This window comes from Ovis aries, chromosome 7 (assembly GCF_016772045.2).
Source record: "Ovis aries strain OAR_USU_Benz2616 breed Rambouillet chromosome 7, ARS-UI_Ramb_v3.0, whole genome shotgun sequence".
In the NCBI taxonomy this organism is placed as follows: domain Eukaryota; kingdom Metazoa; phylum Chordata; class Mammalia; order Artiodactyla; family Bovidae; genus Ovis; species Ovis aries.
This window is the reverse complement of record NC_056060.1, coordinates 86,678,954-86,697,954: the sequence shown is the minus strand read 5'-3', so window position 1 is coordinate 86,697,954 and position 19,001 is coordinate 86,678,954. Positions and strand designations below refer to the sequence as shown.

At 53.5% G+C, this 19,001-nt stretch overlaps 2 protein-coding genes across 11 annotated transcripts in view; one reads left to right on the top strand and one right to left on the bottom strand.

Moving 5' to 3' along the window:
* Nucleotides 1-201: 201 nt before the first annotated feature.
* Nucleotides 202-17,745, bottom strand: GSTZ1 (glutathione S-transferase zeta 1). 5 transcript variants are annotated; one of them, XM_042252795.2, is made up of 10 exons: nucleotides 17,345-17,745; nucleotides 7,849-7,900; nucleotides 6,952-6,974; nucleotides 5,970-6,037; nucleotides 5,371-5,451; nucleotides 4,674-4,799; nucleotides 3,404-3,482; nucleotides 2,801-2,853; nucleotides 2,005-2,054; nucleotides 202-739 (listed from the first exon to the last, which is right to left on the bottom strand). In XM_042252795.2, exons 2-10 carry the CDS (start codon nucleotides 7,863-7,865, stop codon nucleotides 613-615), a joined length of 624 nt encoding a protein of 207 aa, XP_042108729.1. In that variant the 5' UTR covers nucleotides 7,866-7,900; nucleotides 17,345-17,745; the 3' UTR covers nucleotides 202-612. The 5 variants fall into 5 exon arrangements, with proteins under 5 accessions (XP_042108729.1, XP_042108730.1, XP_004010861.1 ...); XM_042252796.2 differs by lacking the exon at nucleotides 17,345-17,745 and adding an exon at nucleotides 8,174-8,217; XM_004010812.6 differs by lacking the exon at nucleotides 6,952-6,974.
* Nucleotides 17,299-19,001, top strand: part of POMT2 (protein O-mannosyltransferase 2) — a 41,891-nt gene continuing 40,188 nt past the window's right edge. For all 6 annotated transcript variants that reach the window (XM_042252792.1, XM_015097206.3, XM_042252791.1 and 3 more), the window contains exon 1: nucleotides 17,299-18,346. In XM_042252792.1, the coding sequence (XP_042108726.1) occupies nucleotides 17,883-18,346 (464 nt within the window). In that variant the 5' untranslated portion in view covers nucleotides 17,299-17,882. The remainder of the gene's footprint in view (nucleotides 18,347-19,001) is intronic.

The window sequence follows — 19,001 nt, the reverse complement described above, 5'->3', positions numbered from 1 at the left end:
TCCTAGGTCTTGTCTGACTCTCTCAGGCAGGCTTTAGGGCTTATTTCTCTTCCTGGCCCTTAGGTCCTGAGGGCCAGGCCAACCACAGGGGGCGGGCAAGGGGCTGGCTCACTCTCTCCTGGTCCAGACACAGGGGGATTCCAGCCAGGAAGAGGGTTCACCTTCTGGAACCCAGCTCAGCTTTAAGTGATACAGCACAGACACCTGGGCTTTAGTTTAATGATCAGATTCCAGGGTGGGCTGTCTCAGAAGTCAGTTAACAGTCGAGGAGATGGGAAGAGTGCACAGACTTCCTCATGGCTCCGGTAAACTAGCCAGACATTTCAGCCTACATTCACTTCATCCTCCTGACTGCCTGAGACCCAGACACCAGGTAACGTCCTGCCTTACCCGCTCCCGCATCCTTCCACCCCACCCTGACCACAGGTGCCAAATGAAGGGGCGAGGCAGAGAGCGGTCCGGTGGGAAGGCAGAGCCAGAGCGAGGGTTCAGGTCTTCCGCATCTCTGCAGTCGGGGCTCGCTCACTTCTAGGCAAGTTCAGCCCAGGCCGTGTTTCCCCCTGCACCCCTCCCCGCCCCCCGCCCCGGCACCAGTGGGGCGCAATTTGAGAGCTAGGCCCTCAGCTCCGGGGGTGTATCCGGCTGCCGACAGGGGTGAGACACGTGGAAGGCCTCCAAGGCCAGCAGCGACTTGTTGATGCGGCTGATGTTAGGGTAGGGAGTGAGGTCCACCTTGAACCTGGGGCAGAGAAACATCCATTTAAGCCGAGGTCTGCAGGGCACAGCCTGTGGGCGGCAGGCGGGCAGGGCTGGATGAAGCCCCTGGGGCTGGCAGGCGCAGGCGTAGGAAGGTGGCCCTGCCTGCTGGGGGCTCCATTCACAAGGGAGCTCTCTTCGGAGGGGCAGGCCTCCTGCAGTGCCGAGTTTCTCGCTGTTCCCACTCCACGGGAACAGGCTGCCGTGGCAGTCTCCATGACCTATATGTGTAAGGCTGGTGCTGGGCTCTCATATACAGATTATCTCCTGGCCTTTTCATGAGCTTCTTGAGGGGAGGGAATGTGTCTACACATTCTTGTTGCTGCTGCTGCTGCTAAGTTGCTTCAGTCGTGTCCGACTCTGTGCGACCTCACAGACAGCAACCCTCCGGGCTCCCCTATCCCTGGGATTCTCCAGGCAAGAATACTGGGGTGGGTTGCCATTTCCTTCTCCAATGCCTGCATGCATGCTAAGTCACTTCAGTCGTGTCCGACTCTGTGCGACCCCATGGACAGCAGCCCACCAGGCTCCTCTGTCCATGGGATTCTGTAGGCAAGAGTTCTGGAGCGGGTTGCCATTTCCTTCTCCAACACATTCTTGTTAAGTGTTTCCATAACTGTAACAGTCCCTGGCGTGAGAAATGGCAACCCGCTCCGGTATTCTTGCCTGGAGAATCCCATGGACAGAGGAGCCTGGCGGGCTACAGTCCATGGGGTCCCAAAGAGTCAGGCACAGCTGAGCAACTGAGCACACGCGTGTGCATGTGCACGCACGCACACACACACACACACACACACACACACACACACACACAGAGCAGTGCTCAGCACGATGCCTTCCACAGAGAGGTTTTATCTGGGCCTTCCTGAAGGGCTGATGGGAGGAAAGCAGAGCTCACTGCTGGGCACAGACACACCACACGGGGGAGAGCAGGCTCTCAGAGGGTCTCCTTCAGGGGTGTCCACCAGGCGAGGCACCCCCTCCTGGGAGCAGGGACTGCGGGGTATCCCCCGGGCTGTGGTGGGCATGGCAACGGTGTTATGCCAGCTGCTTCTGGCCGTCTCCTGCGGGCCACAGTGGCTGCTGTGGCCTAGCACGGGGTGGGGGGGGGTACCTTGGCCAGCTGGGGAGAGTCTGCATGAGATGTCACCTCAGTAGATGAAGTCAGGGCCTGACAGTAGGAGGAAGCTGGGTGTTTTGAGGGGAGCGGCCAGGAGGAGGAGAAAGGGTGCTGTGGCATGCTCTTACCTGTCAGCATTTGCCACCTGAGGCGCTAAGCACAGGTCAGCCATGGACACCTACAAAGAGGGTCAGGGGGGGCTTTCATCAGGGGGTGCACCGCAGACTCACGCCGGTTCCTATACCGGGGTGCTGGCCTCTGATGCTGCCATCTGCCTCTGGCTCTTCTGCCCACCCCAAGGCCGCCCTCCCCCTGCCTGTCTCCCGTGGGCCCGGGCGGGGTCTGTCCCTTGGGTAGAAGCACTTCTCCCGGCTAAGCTCCAGCTGCCCTGACAACCAGCTCTGTGGGTAGCCAGAGAAGGCCTGCCTGCCTCAGTGGACAGTACTGTCCTCGTTAAAAACCATCAGCATGCAGGGAGGGCGCCCAGCAGGGACGGGATGCCTCTGGGTGCAGGTTGCAGGGTGGCGCTCGGGAACCAGAATTAGCACAAGGCCAGGGCCTCAGCCTGTATGAGCCGAGGGCACTAGAACCCTAGAATCCTGTCACTGGAAGGGAATGGAGGAACTGTCTAGTCTAATCCCTCGTGTGACGGCTGGACCGCCTCTGCATTTCAGAGACGAGGTCTTCGACTTGAATACCTCAAGGAACTAGAAACTCACTTCCTCTTGAGGCAGCAGACCAAGGGGACCTGAGGAGCGCCCCACGAGCCAACTTCTGCTTAACACAGAGGGTGCCCTCCCCAACACCCACCACAGCTGCCTCCTCGGGAAGCTCTGGAGACCGAGCCTGCCCCGGGCTGGAGGGAGGCGGCTGAGTCTTAGGGGGAGATGGTGGCAGCCTGAGGCGGCCCGGGGAGGGGCTTACCTCGTCCCCCACACAGAACCTCCCCGCCGTGCTCTGCAGGGTCTGCTCCAGAGCTGTGGGGAGGCAACACAGCGACTCTCAGTCTGGGCACGGAAAGGGGAGGTCAGCCTTTCTGGGCTTTGGCATCCATAGCTATGACACGGGCAGCTGTCTTGAGTAGCAAGGCTGGAGTGTGTGCTGGAGGGAATGCGGCCATCAGGCCTGGAGACGGTGACGGGGTGTGGGGTGCCTGCCCTCGGCCAGCGCAGCTATGGTTCCCTCCCCTGAGAGGACAAGACCTGCCTCTGGCCAAGGCAGCGGGTCTCACGCTGAGGGGCGGGCGCTTCGCGGGCCTTGGCTTCCTGCCCGCAGTGGGCAGTGGAGCCAGTGGAGCTGGGCCTCCTATGTCCCAAAGGCCTCGGGCATGAGGGTCCCAGAAGCACCAGGGGTTCGGGTCAAGTTTGGTTGCTGCCCAACCCACTGTCCCCTTGGCCCTGCCCATCCATGCGACCACTGTCAAGGCCAGAGGGCCTGGGAGGTTGCTGTAGATGCCCGGGGCCCCGGGTGTGAGGGCCGTTTCTCTGAGAGGTCACCAGGGGGCAGCTCACAGGAGCAGGGACTCACCATTAAAGCCAGAAGTGATGGCCTGCTGGGCCCAGGTCAGCTGGTTCTCCTGTCCCACCTGCTTCAGGACAGACAGGTTCTGTATGGCCCAAGGAGAAATCAGAGGTGAGCTCTGGGAGCCAGGCTGAGCCCACCCACTCCGCCAAGGCCCCTCCGGCAAGCCCAGTTCCCACGCGGTCTTTGACTGTACACCTGTCCTACCCTGGACCCTGCGAGCTCCTTCCTCCCATCTGGGCCCCAGGTTGGAAGGGAGGTGACAATCTTGGAGGCCACCTTCTCAGGCTGCCCCAGAGTCCCTGGTAGTCCGGAAGCCTGTGACTGCAGCAGAGACATGGAAGGTGGGAGGATGCAACCCAAGGCCTCTCTCCCTTGCATCCAGTGCTTCTCTATGGCATGGTCCCTTGTGGAGAGGGGGTGTTGAGACAGGGTAGGGGGCAGGATGGGGGGGAGGCACGCAGGACTAGCTTTCAGGAGATCCGGGTGTCTGTCTGCTCTAACCTCCTTTGTTAAAAAAAATAAAAAGCAACAAGGGGCACAGGTGCACAGTCTGGGTTCTGTCACACTGAGAGTGACTCTGCAAAGTCACTCCACCTTTCTGGGCTATTTTCTTTTGTTTGGATCCTTGAGACTGTACAGTCCATGGAATTTTCCAGGCCAGAATACTGGAGCGGGTAGCCTTTCCCTTCTCCAGGGGATCTTCCCAACCCAGGGATCGAACCCAGGTCTTCTGCATTGCAGGCAGATGCTTTACCAGCTGAGCCACAAGGGAAGCCCTGGGCTATTTTCTTATTTCCAAAATCACTCCACCTTTCTCGGCTATTTTCTTTTTTGCAAAGTCAAGAGTTAGCACAGATGAATTTTTTTAAAAACAGATGAACTCTTTTAACACTTTTCTGTTCTACCAGTGAAAATTAAAAAAAAAAAAAAAAAATCTGAGGCGAATCCCAGTCTATGACAGAGAACAGGTGAAAGGGAGGCTGCTGTGGGCCTTGGCAGGACCTGGGTGGCTCACCTCTCCCTGCCTCCTGGCCCCTTCCCACCTCGGAGGGAGGTGGTGCCTCTGGAGGTGTCCTTGGAAACCTGGGGGTCCCCGGGGGATGGGTATTTTCTGGCTGCCCTCCTCCCTCTGCCCCACAATTCAGGGCAAGTCCCTGAGGGTCCCCTCTGTCCTCCTGCCCCCAGCCCCTGCCCACTGATGAGCTGGGTGCTGCCGGGTGGGCTCACAGGAGGGGAGGGAGGGAGGGAGGGAGCGCACACACAGGCACCGCACCTGCAGGGGCTGGATGCCGCTGGCGATGAGGTCAGACACCATGCGCACCTGGGCCCTCTTCTTCGGGTCCTGAGGCAGGAGTCGCGGCGTGGGCCTGGTCTCCTCCAGATACTCGATGATGGCCAGCTGTGCAGAGGGGAGCAGTGAGACAGGGACCAGAGGGGACGGCCGATTCCTCCTCCTCCACTTCCAACACTGCACTACGTCGCTCAGTCGCGTCCGACTCTTCGCGACCCCATGGACTGCAGCCCACCAGGCTCCTCTGTCTGCAGGATCCTCCAGGCAGGAATACTGGAGTGGGTTGCCATGCCCTTCTCCAGGGGATCTTCCCGACCCAGGGATGGAACCCAGGTTTCTTACGTCTCCTGCATTGGCAGGTGGGTTCTTACCACTAGTGCCACCTGAGGAAGCCCAAATCACCACCCCACCTTTTTTACCCTTCTTACCGTCCTCCCCTCGAGCCCCGTGAAGCCAAGAGGCTCCCCAGGAGGACGAGCTCATTTTGGATCCTTGTCCTGCTGAGCTTGGGCTCCCCTCATGCTTAAGACTCTCCTCACTTCCCAAAGCAAGCGGGCAACTTCCCTTGCGTCCCTCCTAAGAGCTGGGCGCCTTGGGTAGACACAGGCAAGGAAGGGCTGTGAGGTCCTCTTGTCCAGGACCCCATACTTATGCGGGGTCTCCCGAAGCTTCCACTTACGGACTGGCTGATGGTGATTCCATCAATCTTCAGGGCTGGCACCTGCTTCATGGGATTCAGGGCCTGAAATTCTTCAGAGAACTGTGGAGACAAGGCTCTGGTGGACTGGGAGGCCTGGCCTGAGCCGGCTAAAGCAGAAAGGAGCAAGCAGGAAGCCCCCAGCCTACTGCCCACTTTCACCCCCCTCCCTGGGGAAGGCCCTGACTCCAAGGCTCTGGATGACACCAGGGGGAATCCGTGCAGAATCCTGAAGCCCAGTGGCCGCTGAGACACAGGCTTTGTCCCAGTAGCCTGGCTGTGTGCTTGTCCCTGCACCTCGTATGTGGCCACCAAGGTGCCTCCGCAGGGTTCACCACCTGCCCTGCTGGAGTCGTGCTGTGGTACGGCTCCTGGAACCTGGGCCTCCCCATGGCCCCGGCGCTGCTGCACAGCCTGCCGCCCTGTCCCATGAGGGAGAGCCAGCAGCCTCTTCTGGCCGGGGGGACTACAGGGCGCAAGACTACAGGGTTCATCTCTCAGGGCAGAAGTCTGCGTCCCCTGCTGGGCCCCTCTCCGAGGCCTCTGCCTCCTACATCGTGGCCTGGGGGCAGCCTCCTTACCTGCTGGCCCCCATCCTTTGTGAGGTTGACGGCTACTGTCTCATAGTCGATGTTTTTCAAGGCCAGAGCTAGGAGAGCCGGGAGATGGCAGTCAGGTGACCGCCTCCAACCACATTCCCCGGGGTGACCAGAGAAATGGAATCTTCTTTCTCTGCGCCACTGGGGGAAGTTCTGGGCCCTGCTTCCCATCTCCCTTGAGCAGCACCTGCTCTCCTACCCCATGGCCCTGATGCTCTGCTTCTCTTCTTCCTGGGCTCACTGTATCCCCAGGGGAGCCTTGTGCCCCCACGCCATGGGCTCCTGGAGGACAGCAGGGAAGTGTCCCCGTCATCTCTGCCCCATGCAGGGCCTCAGGCAGCGGTGAGCGGGGCTGATGTGTTGGAGACACGCACTCATCCCCCGGGCCAAGGCCACCTGAGGGCTGAGGGAAGGCGCTCAGTGACCAGGCAGGGCCCACATGGACCGATGACACTCTGGTTCTGTTTAGAGAGGAAGCCCTTTGTAATTCATTCTTTCTGTTCTCCGGGTTGCTGACTGCAGATTCCAGGCAGGGCGCCGGGACTCTCCGGTGGTCTCAGCACGGCATAGCTGGGACTCCCAGTGGCTGGATTTCCTCTCTTCCTCCTTTGATGTTTCCCCACCCACCACCACCCCTCCCGGCAAAGTGAGGGTAAAACAGTCAACCTCAGTGGAGGAGACTGCAAGTGTGCACACTTGTGCATTAAAATACGGCGATGGCCGGCATCAGGCGAAGGAATGAGGGGAGGAGGCTGAGACATGTCACAGTCTGCAGAGCCTGGAGGACGCTGGGCTCTGCGGTCAGCTCCACCCTGGAGGCTGAGCCTGGTTGGGGCCAAGGCACACCAGCCCCGCAGACAGTGCCCACGCTGCCGTCTGGCCCAGCCAGGGCGGAGGCTGTGGGCCAGGGGAGGGTGTCTTCTTCGAGGAACGTGTCCTCCGGCAGCCCAGTGCTCTTGCTCACCGAATCTAGCAAGTACCAGGGGCCTGTGGGAAGAGGTGGTCATGGAGGATGGCTTCGCAGTCAGGACCAGGCTCCTGGCAGCAGGCTGCTGGGGTTCAAACGCCATCACATTCACCTGTTAGCCCCGTGGCCTTGGGCAGGTAACTTCATGAGCCTCTGTGCCCGTTTCCCCAGCTGACAGGCAGCGCAGGGTAGGAAGGAACATGGACTCTGGAGCCAGACTAGCTGGGTCAAATTCCAGCTCCGCCCCTTACTAGTTACATGACCTTGGGCAAGTCCCCTTGGGCAACCTCCCTGTGCCCCAGTTTTCCCACCGGTACAATGGTGACACCAATAATACCTCCCTCCTAGGGTTGTTCAGGTTTAAATGGAGTCATGGACACAAAAGCACTCAGCCCCATTTTCTCTCGGCAAGAGCCTGTGACTCTGAGCTTGGCCAAGGGCTGAGTGAAGCTGAGGGAGAGAAGGGTCAGATGAGGACTGAATCAGAAGGGCCGCAGTTTCTCCTTCCCTGAGGCCTCTGGGCTTGACACTGGCCAGTGTCTGTTTAATTTGCCAGATCAAATAAGATAAGAAGTGAGGAATGCCAGCTGTTCCCTGCCAGTTACCAAGGACCTCTGAGTTCTCTGAGGTTCCCTGAAGCATGGTTACTACGGGGCTTTGGAGAGCAGTGTGGGAGAGGTGGCGGGTCTAAGAGGAAAAACAGCCCCTTCCTTCCTCTTGTTGCCTTTCCAAGGTGGACATGTCTTCAAGGCTGAGGGCTCCAGGAGATCTGCTGGGGGTGGTACCCTGAAAAGCTGGTACCCAGCTTTTCACCCAGGCTTCCCTCTACCCCATCCCATCCCACCCCACCCCACCCCACCCCACCCCGGCTCTCAGTGGAGGTGCAGCTCTTACCGATTCGAACTCTCCATGAGCAGGAGCTTCGGAAATAGGAATACAGGATGGGCTGAGGAGAGAGAACAAGGAGGCACGTTAACCCATGCTTGGTGGGTTCTCAGCCCCAGAAATCCACTGGAGGGGAGGCAACTCCCAGCCAGGAGGCTCCCAGCAAGCCAGGCCTCCTTCCTTTGGCCTGCATCGGGAAAATTCAGGCCAGACTTAGAGCTATCTGGGATAGAGGCCTTGGGGGTCGTGTGGTGACTCCAACTATGCTGTCATGCGTCCCTGAGGACCCAGGGACTCCCCACAGGGGAAGCCAGTCTGCAAATGCTTTCCTTACCTTGCTCGATTCAGCCATGCTGCTGTGGTGACCCCTGGCCTCTCAGGGAACATCCACTCATAGAGCTGCAGGGCAGGGGGAGTAACCCTAAAGGGGTGGATCCTACTACCAGCCAATGGGAAGCTGGGCTAAACAGGCATTGGGGAACTTTGAGTCTGGTCAGAAAGGGCCTCTTGAACTTGTGGGAAGCCTATTCTGCTTCTGGTGGAGCCGGGTCTGGGGTCCTGGGCAGACAGGAGGTGTAATTTTGAAGCAGTATTTGATGCGGTGCAGTGGGCTGGGAGCTGGCAGACCTGGGGGCTGGTCCCAGCGCAGGAACTAGCTCTGCATGACTGGGCACAGAGCCCTGCCTTCTCTAGTCTTCAGCTCCCTCATCTGTGAAACGAAGGGTTGCCCTAAAATGATAGCTTGATACCTTCCAACAGTGGCAGAGAGATCGGGAAATCTAATTTTCTGAGCTTTGGTGCCCATCACTTTCAGCATTCCACCTACCAGTCCTCCATGCTCTCAAGTGATCTCATTAAAACAGCTAGGGAATATGCCCATTGACTCCAAAGCTGAGGTCACAAGCCAGCAGTCCACAGTGTTCTGTTTGGTCTATACTGTATTTAAAAACCTTTCAATTAGTTGGTAACATTAAAAATCACATTGTTTTATATATAAATCCTGTTGCCTGTTTTTCCTTAAAAAAAAAAAAAAAAGTCTGGGGATACTGGACTGTTTTCTTTCTGAGTAGCAACACCGACCAGAGACAATTAATAACCCCCTTTAGAGAAGGCATGCCCTCTCAGATCTGCCATGGCCCCGGTCCTCATTTTTGTTGATTTGAAGCCCCTGAAGGCAATAGCATGTGAGACATCACCTCTAAACTTTCGGGGACTCAAAGTTAGTTTCTCTGGTGCTTCCAGGTACCCAGCATTCCAAAGCAGAACCCAGGACAGAAATGGCAACCCACTCCAGTGTTCTTGCCTGGAGAATCCCAGGGATGGGGAAGCCTGGTAAGATGCCGTCTATGGGGTCGCACAGAGTAGGACACGACTGAAGCAACTGAGCAACAGCAGCAGCAGCACTTATGAATCTTCCAGCAGACACATATGTAGCCTTATGGATGAGGGAGAACTCAACAGAATTTCTCAGATTACCCCTGTCTACCATCTCTCTATAGACACTTCACCCAAGTTTCTTCCTGCTTCTGCATGTGCCAGGTCACCAAGCTGCTTGCTACTCAGAGAATCATTTCCTAGGCAGGTCAATAAGAAGACTAGAGGTCCCCAAGGAGAGAGGGGTCTGGAATTCTCAAGGAGGAAGAATGGACAAGCTTTTTTTTCCCTCTACATTCCTTAAGATTATACAACAATGTATTCTGCCGGAGGACAGTCTCTGGATTAAACCTTCTGGCTAATCCTGTTATCTTAAAATGTAAATTATGGGAGTTCAGTTCAGTCACTCGGTCATGTCCAACTCTTTGCCACCCCATGAATTGCAGCACGCTACACCTCCCTGTCCATCACCAATTCCTGGAGTTCACTCAAACTCATGTCCATTGAGTTGGTGATGCCATCCAGCCATCTCATCCCCTGTCGTCCCCTTCTCCTCCTTCCCTCAATCCCTCCCAGCATCAGAGTCTTTTCTAATGGGTCAGCTCTTCGCATGAGGTGGCCAAAGTACTGGAGTTTCAGCTTTAGCATCATTCCTTCCAAAGAACACCCAGGACTGATCTTTAGAATGGACTGGTTGGATCTCCTTGCAGTCCAAGGGACTCTCAAGAGACTTCTCCAACACCACAGGCCAAAAGCATCAATTCTTTGGTGCTCAGCTTTCTTCACAGTCTAACTCTCACATCCATACATGACTACTGGAAAATTATGGGAGTAGGTCTGGTCTTTACAAGCATTATATAACAATAATGTATCCTGCCTGAGGACAGTCTCTGGATTAAACCTTCTGGCTAATCCTTAAGGGCAGCAGTAAGGAGATACCCCTCGTCTAAGGTAAGAAGCAAGGGGCTGTGCTTTGCTGGAGCAGCCGTGAAGAGATACCCCATGCCCAAGGTAAGAGAAACCCAAGTAAGCTGGTAAGTGTTGCAAGAGGGCATCAGAGGGCAGAAACACTGAAACCATACTCACAGAAAACTAGTCAATCTAATCACACTAGGACCACAGCCTTGTCTAACTCAATGAAACCAAGCCATGCCCACAGGGCAACCCAAGACGGGCGGGTCATGGTGGAGAGGTATGACAGAACGTGGTCCACTGGAGAAGGGAATGGCAAACCACTTCAGTATTCTTGCCTTGAGAACCCCATGAACAGTATGAAAAGGCAAAATGATAGGATACTGAAAGAGGAACTCCCCAGGTCAGTAGGTGCCCAACATGCTACTGGAGATCAGTGGAGAAATAACTGCAGAAAGAATGAAGGGATGGAGCCAAAGCAAAAACAATACTGTGGATGTGACTGGTGATAGAAGCAAGGTCTGATGTTGTAAAGAGCAATATTGCATAGGAACCTGGAATGTCAGGTCCATGAATCAAGGCAAATTGGAAGTGGTCAAACAAGAGATGGCAAGAGTGAATGTTGACATTCTAGGAATCAGTGAACTAAACTGGACTGGAATGGGTGAATTTAACTCAGATGACCATTATATCTACTACTGCGGGCAGGAATCCCTCAGAAGAAATGGAGTAGCCATCATGGTCAACAGAAGAGTCCGAAATGCAGTACTTGGATGCAATCTCACAAACGACAGAATGATCTCTGTTCGTCTCCAAGGCAAACCATTCAGTATCACAGTTATCCAAGTCTATGCCCCAACCAGTAATGCTGAAGAAGCTGAAGTTGAACGGTTCTATGAAGACCTACAAGACCTTTTAGAACTAACACCCAAAAAAGATGTCCTTTCATTGTATGGGACTGGAATGCAAAAGTAGGAAGTCAAGAAACACCTGGAGTAATAGTCAAATTTGGCCTTGGAATGCGGAATGAAGCAGGGCAAAGACTAATAGAGTTTTGCCAAGAAAATGCACTGGTCATAGCAAACACCCTCTTCCAACAACACAAGAGAAGACTCTACACATGGACATCACCAGATGGTCAACACCGAAATCAGACTGATTATATTCTTTGCAGCCAAAGATGGAGAAGCTCTATACAGTCAACAAAAACAAGACCGGGAGCTGACTGTGGCTCAGATCATGAACTCCTTATTGCCAAATTCAGACTTAAAGTGAAGAAAGTAGGGAAAACCACTAGACCATTCAGGTATGACCTAAATCAAATCCCTTATGATTATACAGTGGAAGTGAGAAATAGATTTAAGGGCCTAGATCTGATAGATAGAGTGCCTGATGAACTATGGAATGAGGTTTGTGACATTGTACAGGAGACAGGGATCAAGACCATCCTCATGGAAAAGAAATGCAAAAAAGCAAAACGGCTGTCTGAGGAGGCCTTACAAATAGCTGTGAAAAGAAGAGACGAGAAAAGCAAAGGAGAAAAGGAAAGATATAAGCATCTTGAATGCAGAGTTCCAGAGAATAGCAAGGAGAGATAAGAAAGCCTTCTTCAGCAATCAATGCAAAGAAATAGAGGAAAACAACAGAATGGGAAAGACTAGAGATCTCTTCAAGAAAATTAGAGATACCAAGGGAACATTTCATGCAAAGATGAGCTCGATAATGGACAGAAATGCTATGGACCTAACAGAAGCAGAAGATATTAAGAAGAGGTGGCAAGGATACACAGAAGAACTGTACAAAAAGATCTTCACAACCCAGATAATCACAATGGTGTGATCACTAATCTAGAGCCAGACATCCTGGAATGTGAAGTCAAGTGGGCCTTAGAAAGCATCACTACGAACAAAGCTAGTGGAGGTGATGGAATTCCAGTTGAGCTATTTCAAATCCTAAAAGATGATGATGTGAAAGTGCTGCACTCAATATGCCAGCGAATTTGGAAAACTCAGCAGTGGCCACAGGGCTGGATAAGGTCAGTTTTGATTCCAATCCCAAAGAAAGGCAATGCCAAAGAATGCTCAAACTACCGCACAATTGCACTCATCTCACACACTAGTAAAGTAATGCTCAAAATTCTCCAAGCCAGGCTTCAGCAGTACGTGAACCGTGAACTTCCTGATGTTCAAGCTGGTTTTAGAAAAGGCAGAGGAACCAGAGATCAAATTGCCAAAGTCCACTGGATCATGGAAAAAGCAAGAGAGTTCCAGAAAACATCTATTTCTGCTTGATTGACTATGCCAAAGCCTTTGACTGCGTGGATCACAATAAACTGTGGAAAATTCTGAAAGAGATGGGAATACCAGACCACCTGACCTGCCTCTTGAGAAACCTGTATGCAGGTCAGGAAGCAACAGTTAGAACTGGACATGGAACAACAGACTGGTTCCAAATAGGAAAAGGAGTACCTCAAGGCTGTATATTGTCACCCTGCTTATTTCACTTATATGCAGAGTACATCATGAGAAACGCTAGGCTGGAAGAAGCACAAGCTGAAATCAAGACTGCCGGGAGAAATATCAATAACCTCAGATATACAGATGACGCCACCCTTAGGGCAGAAAGTGAAGAGGAACTCAAAAGCCTCTTGATGAAAGTGAAAGAGGAGAGTGAAAAAGTTGGCTTAAAGCTCAACATTCAGAAAATGAAGATCATGGCATCCAGTCCCATCACTTCATGGGAAATAGATGGGGAAACAGTGGAAACAGTGTCAGACTTTATTTTTTTGGGCTCCAAAATCACTGCAGATGGTGATTGCAGCCATGAAATTAAAAGATGCTTACTCCTTGGAAGAAAAGTTATTACCAACCTAGATAGTATATTCAAAAGCAGAGACATTACTTTGCCGACTAAGGTCCGTCTAGTCAAGGCTATGGTTTTTCCAGTGGTCATATATGGATGTGAGAGTTGGACTGTGAAGAAGGCTGAGCACCGAAGAATTGATGCTTTTGAACTGTGGTGTTGGAGAAGTCTCTTGAGAGTCCCTTGGACTGCGAGGAGATCCAACCATTCCATTCTGAAGGAGATCAGCCCTGGGATTTCTTTGGAAGGAATGATGCTAAAGCTGAAACTCCAGTGCTTTGGCCACCTCATGCGAAGAGTTGACTCATTGGAAAAGACTCTGATGCTGGGAGGGACTGGGGGCAGGAGGAGAAGGGGATGACAGAGGATGAGATGGCTGGATGGCATCACTGACTCAATGGATGTGAGTCTGAGTGAACTCCAGGAGTTGGTGATGGACAGGGGGGCCTGGCGTGCTGTGATTCATGGGGTCGCAAAGAGTCGGACTCGACTGAGCGACTAAACTGAACTGAACCCTGTTATCTTAAAATGTAAATTATGGCAGTAGGTCTGGTCTGTACAACCTCCAGACATTCTTTGGATTCACTGGAAAGTATATAACTCCATTGCTAACACTAGCAAGCAGGTGCTCTTTCTACCCCCTTCTGATGTCTATGTGAGAAGCTTTCTCTATCTCCTTTATACTTTAATAAAACTTTATTACACAAAAGCTCTGAGCAATCAAGCCTTGTCTCTGGCCCTGGATTGAATTCTTCTCCTCTGGAGGCCATGAATCCCAGCGTCTTTGCGTGGCTCAGCAACAACCTTTCACCTTGGGAGCTCGTCTGGGATTCTTCAGGACAACGTAAGGATGCTTGGAGCTCTAGTTCTCTGTTCTCCTAGTGAACACATTTTCTGCTGTACTTTACTAACTCTACAGTGTGCTTGCGTGAATGAATGAAACTCACTGCGTGAAGCAAGTGAGGAGCCCTGCTCTGCAGTTCCACGGTGACCTCATACGGCTTATGGCAGAAACCTGGCAGGGGATTATACCGACCTGCCAATGCCAAGAGGCACCCAGTGTCTCCTTCTGTGACCGACCAGAAATGGGCAAAGCGTGTGGACCGAACTCTTTCTTGGTCAAACTTTTTAGTCTCTTTGACAATTTCATAACTCCTTGGAAATTAGAAGTACTAACCTAATCTGTCACATCATAGACTTTCAAGGAACTTGTGATCTATGCTGTTACTGTGTATTGTTACTTAGATCCCAAACTTGGATTGGTAGTTAGGAAGAGCCTAGCTTCACTAGGAATCGAAAGTTAGAAAGTTAGATGGAGCTCTAGCTACAAGAGCATCTCTGAGGTTAAAGGTTACTCAGATTGGAACTACAATGGATTTTTTTTCCTTTGGTAACGCTGGGTCTTAGTGGACCAGAAGAGGCTCTTATACTGGTGTGGTGATGCTTAGGAGGCTCTTATACTGGTGTGGTGACGCTTACGAGGCTCTTATACTGGTGTGGTGATGCTCAGGAGGCTCTTATGCTGGTGTGGTGACACTTGGAAGGAACATCTCAGTTTTATGTTCGTATTGGTCTTACTGTGGTCAGGCATATACTCAGGGTCGTGCGCAGACACTCAGGTGACGAACGGTGCCCCCAGCGGTCTTAGCCTGGGGGGCATTCGGGAAGGTTACTCTGATTGCACCCCGGGCGGCATCAGAGGTAATGATGAAGAGCTGGACGTCAGTTAGGGATGCCATCAGGTCTACCCCTGGGGCATCCCCACCCCATCTCGGTGGTAGAACCGGGAGGGACGAGTACGGCGCCTGTGTTGGTAAAGGACAGATTAAGTCCGACCAGGAAAGAAAAGTTTTGGTGTAAAATCTGTCTACAGCCCCATCTAGGGCTAGGAGGGACGCCTCCGGTAGAAAGATGGTGCTGGTCACTTTTTTCTCTCTTACAGATGGGAGCTAGCAATTCCAGCCTCACTCCTTTAAACTGTATTGAAAAACTGGGATAGATTTGATCCCCAGGGCTTAAAGAAGATACACCTGGTCTTCCTATGTCATACTGCATGGCCACGGTATCCATTGGAGGATGGTGAATAGTGGCCGGTTGGAGGGTCTCTTAAGTGTAATACAGTTTTACCATCAGACCGGTTCTGTAGAAAACAAGGGAAATGGGTAGACGTAACATATGTGTTGCCCCCTTTTCTCTGCGAAATATGCCAGACTTGTGTCCTAAGGGTATACATTTGGGCATGACTCCTTCAGCTCCCTCCTGTCCTACTTTTCAGATGAGATGGAGGACAGGAGACAAAGAGATAAAGAAAAGCAGGTTTCTCCAATATATTCCTGGGATCATATGTGCAGAGCAGCCAGAGAGACTGAGGAACAGCCACACAAGCTGTTGCCTCTTCATGAAGCACCCACCAGGAGAAATAATCAGTCTATGAGAGTTAATAAGCCTTTTTCTTATCAAGAAATACAAAGAATCAAGGAGGATCTGGGAGACTATTTAGAGGACCCAGAAAAATATATTAGAGTGTTACTCTGCTTTATGACGTTACTCGGAAGGATGATGTATATCTTGGGACAAACACTGACTCCCAACTCAAAAACTCATTGGAGAGTATATAACTCTATTGCTAACACTAGCAAGCGGGTACTCTTTCTACCCTCTTCTGATGTCTATGTCAGAAGCTTTCTCTATCTCCTTTATACTTTAATAAAACTTTATTACACAAAAGCTCTGAGCGATCAAGCCTCGTCTCTGGCCCTGGATTGAATTCTCCGGAGGCCAAGAATCCCAGCTCTTTGTGTGGTTCAGCAACAGCCTTTCACTACCTGACCCTGCTTTCATCATCCTCAACTACCAACTCCACTTTCCATGTGGGTAAGGACACAAGTGGGAATCCAGTTCTCCTAAATTAGTTCCTGAGCTTGAGAGTTCCAGTCTATCCTGAAGGAAACTTTCATGGGCAAAGTGAAGATAGTTCTGGTACAAAGGACAAGTGATAGGCAGCAGGCATCCTTGGAGGAAGAGTTTGGTGGCCACAATTAGATGTACCCTGCTCCAGGGTGCCTCCCTTTCCTTACCTGGTTAGGCTGGAGGGGGCCCTGGGGCCAAGAGGGAGCAACTGCTGAAACAGAATGGAATCTCTAGAGAGCCGCAAACAGTAGCTTAGAATCTCTGAAGAAACACCTTACCTAGTTACTAAATGTTATACCTTTGACCTGTGCTAAGGATGAGCACAGAACCACTGTAAATGCCTCACATAGGAAACGTGAGGGCCACCTGCAGATATAACCAAGGGGGGGTTCTGATCTCTCTCTTACCAGTGATACCTGCATAAACCATTCCATGTTCCTTTTTGCATTTGTAGAGCTAAATTTTAAAAGTTAAAAGAATGAAGTCGCTCAATCATGTCTGCCTCTTTGCAACCCCATGGACTGTGTAGCCCACCAGGCTCCTCAGACCATGGGATTTTCCAGGCAAGAATACTGGAGTGGATTGCCATTATATTCCACCTGATGTTCCTGCCATCTTCCTTTGAGCTACAATCGCTGTTCTCACTCTTTAATAAAGAGATTGATATAGCGGATTGGGGACAGGCCTGGAAAATGCAAATTAAAACCGGTAAGGTCCCCAACTGATTGTTATGACCACAAGTGCCACCACCTCCCCTTGGCAATCTCTCAAAATGCAAACAACCCTGGAAGGCCATTTGCTAACTGTTAAGACCCATTTGCTAACTGTTAGACCCGATGTTGAAGCTGAAATTCCAATACTTTGGCCACCTGATGCGAAGATCTGACTCCTTGGAAAAGACCCTGATGCTGGGAAAGTGAAGGCAGGAGGAGGGGACGACAGAGGATGAGATGGTTGGATAGCATCATCGACTCGATGGACATGAGTTTGAGTAAACTCCGGGAGTTGGTGATGGACAGGGAGGCCTGGCGTGCTGCAGTCCGTGGGGTCGCAAAGAGTCGGACACGACTGAGCGACTGAACTGAACTGAAGACCTGTAGGGCTGACCCCCGGGAAAAAGTACGAAGGCCAGTGTACAGAACAGGGAGACGAGAGACGGCGCTAGGAAGCCCCAGCCGGTCGAGCTGGGCGCTGGCGAGACTAGCACGGAGGGTACGACTGAAACAACCCGCACAACCTCAAGTTCCGTGCCTCGGGCCCAATCCCCACGCCTACCCCCAACACAGTTCAACGCGCAGGCGCAGAGCCGAGTCTGAGCGGCGCACGGCCTGCTGGGAGTCTTTGTGGGAGCTGTGGGCGGGGCCGAGCGGTCACCTTTGACCCCGACCCCAGGGTCGCCTCAGTGTTTCTAAGCAGCGGCCCTTCGCCTCGGATACGCGGCACAGACCTTCCCCACTTGCATCTCGCGCTGCGGGCGGCCCCTCCTTCCAGGTCAGGAAACTTCGCGCCTGCGACTCTCCGACTCGGCGACGATTCGGGCCCAGTGGGACCCCAAAACGTCAGAACTTCGGTTTTGGTCTGGGTGGAAGTGAGGGGCCGGCCCCCAACACGTCAGAACTTCGGTTTCGGTTTCAGTAAAAAGCGAGGGCCCGGCCCCCAACACGTCAGAACTCCGGTTGTGGTCTCGGTAAAAGCGAGGGGCCGGACCCAACACGTCAGGACTTCGGTTTTGGTCAGGGTAGAAGCGAGGGGCGGGACCCAACACGTCAGGACTTCGGCTTGGGTCTCGGTAAAAGTGAGGGGCCGGGCCCAACACGTCAGGACTTGGGTTTCGGTCCCAGTAAAAGCGAGGGGCCGGCTGAGCATGCGCCCCAAGGTCTCGGGTAGCTCGGCCCGCCCCGCCGCCACGCCCCTAGCCCCGGCGCCGTTGGGAGCCGCAGCTCCCTGAGCCCGCCTTCTCTCCGGGCCGGCGCCGCCCGCGCGTCATGCTGTGCGCCACTAGCCGCCTCCTAGCGGCCCGGGCGGCGAGCGCCCTCCCCGCCCACCCCAGAGGCCGGGGCCCGGCGCCGCGGAGCCGGCGCAGGGAACTACATTTCCCAGGGCACCCCGAGCTGCCCCCTGGTGACTTATTGGCGGGGCGCTTCGCGGGACCCAGCGTGTCTACGGGCCGGAGGGCCATCCTAAGGAGGGGAAGAATGCCGCCGGCCGCGGGCGGAGGCCTGGCGGGATCCGAACTGCGCCCTCGGAGGGGCCGATGCGGGTCCCAGGCGGCTCGGGCCGCGGGCCGGGACGTGGCCACGGAGACGGCTACAGCGCGGAGCCCCAAACGGCCTGCTCCTCTGAGCTCGCGGCGCTTCGAGGCGGCCGGCCGGTGGGCCCTGCTGGCCCTGGTGACGCTGACGTCCTTCGCCACCCGCTTCCACCGCCTGGACCAGCCGCCGCACATCTGGTGAGTGCTGGGAGGGCCTGGGCGGGCACCGTGGCCACGCGGAAGGAGGGGCGCGCCTTCTCATTGGCCCAGGGTCGCGGAGGGGCGGGATTCACAGTGGGAGTGGCGGGGCCCGCTGGAGGGTGGGGATACAGGTTGCTGGTGGTGGCCTCTGGCACCCTCGGGAGAAGGAATAGATTTTTGCTTTGGTGGGTGGCAGTGGGATTCCTCAGTATGTGAGGAAGGAGTCTTCCTGTCTTGCAGATTATGCTGCAGTGCCTCACGTGGCTTTTAAAGATGCTCTGAACTTTCCCGGGAGAATTGGAAATCCTCAGTATAGAATTTCCTAAGCACGAGTTCCTAATCTGCAGGGTGTCCGCGCCTCAGAGGGCGGGGTGGTGGGGGGTGGGAATGTTCCTAACTGGTTCCTAACAGGTTCTAAGAATCTGAACAACTTGTGTGTCCATGGGTGATAACAAGGGTCCCACCTGGCTATCTCTCCTCCATCCTGTGAGGATAGACATATTTTCTTAAAGATTTTGTTGAACTGGGTTGCAGGAGTCAAATTCATTTAAAAAACTTCAAGAGTCTCCCGCTGGAAGGAGGAAGAGCTTTATATGATCTGAAAATGGTTAATGTGTTTGGCCAAAAAGTGATACTATGTTTTCTCTGCATC

Excerpts from the sequence above, each read along its gene's own strand:
- GSTZ1 (XM_004010813.6), bottom strand. Across the intron at positions 2,854-3,403 it reads CATCACTTCTGGCTTTAATG|CTCTGGAGCAGACCCTGCAG; the intron begins GTGAGTCCCTGC and ends GCCTCCCCACAG. Across the intron at positions 740-2,004 it reads CAGGTGGCAAATGCTGACAG|GTTCAAGGTGGACCTCACTC; the intron begins GTAAGAGCATGC and ends TCTCTGCCCCAG.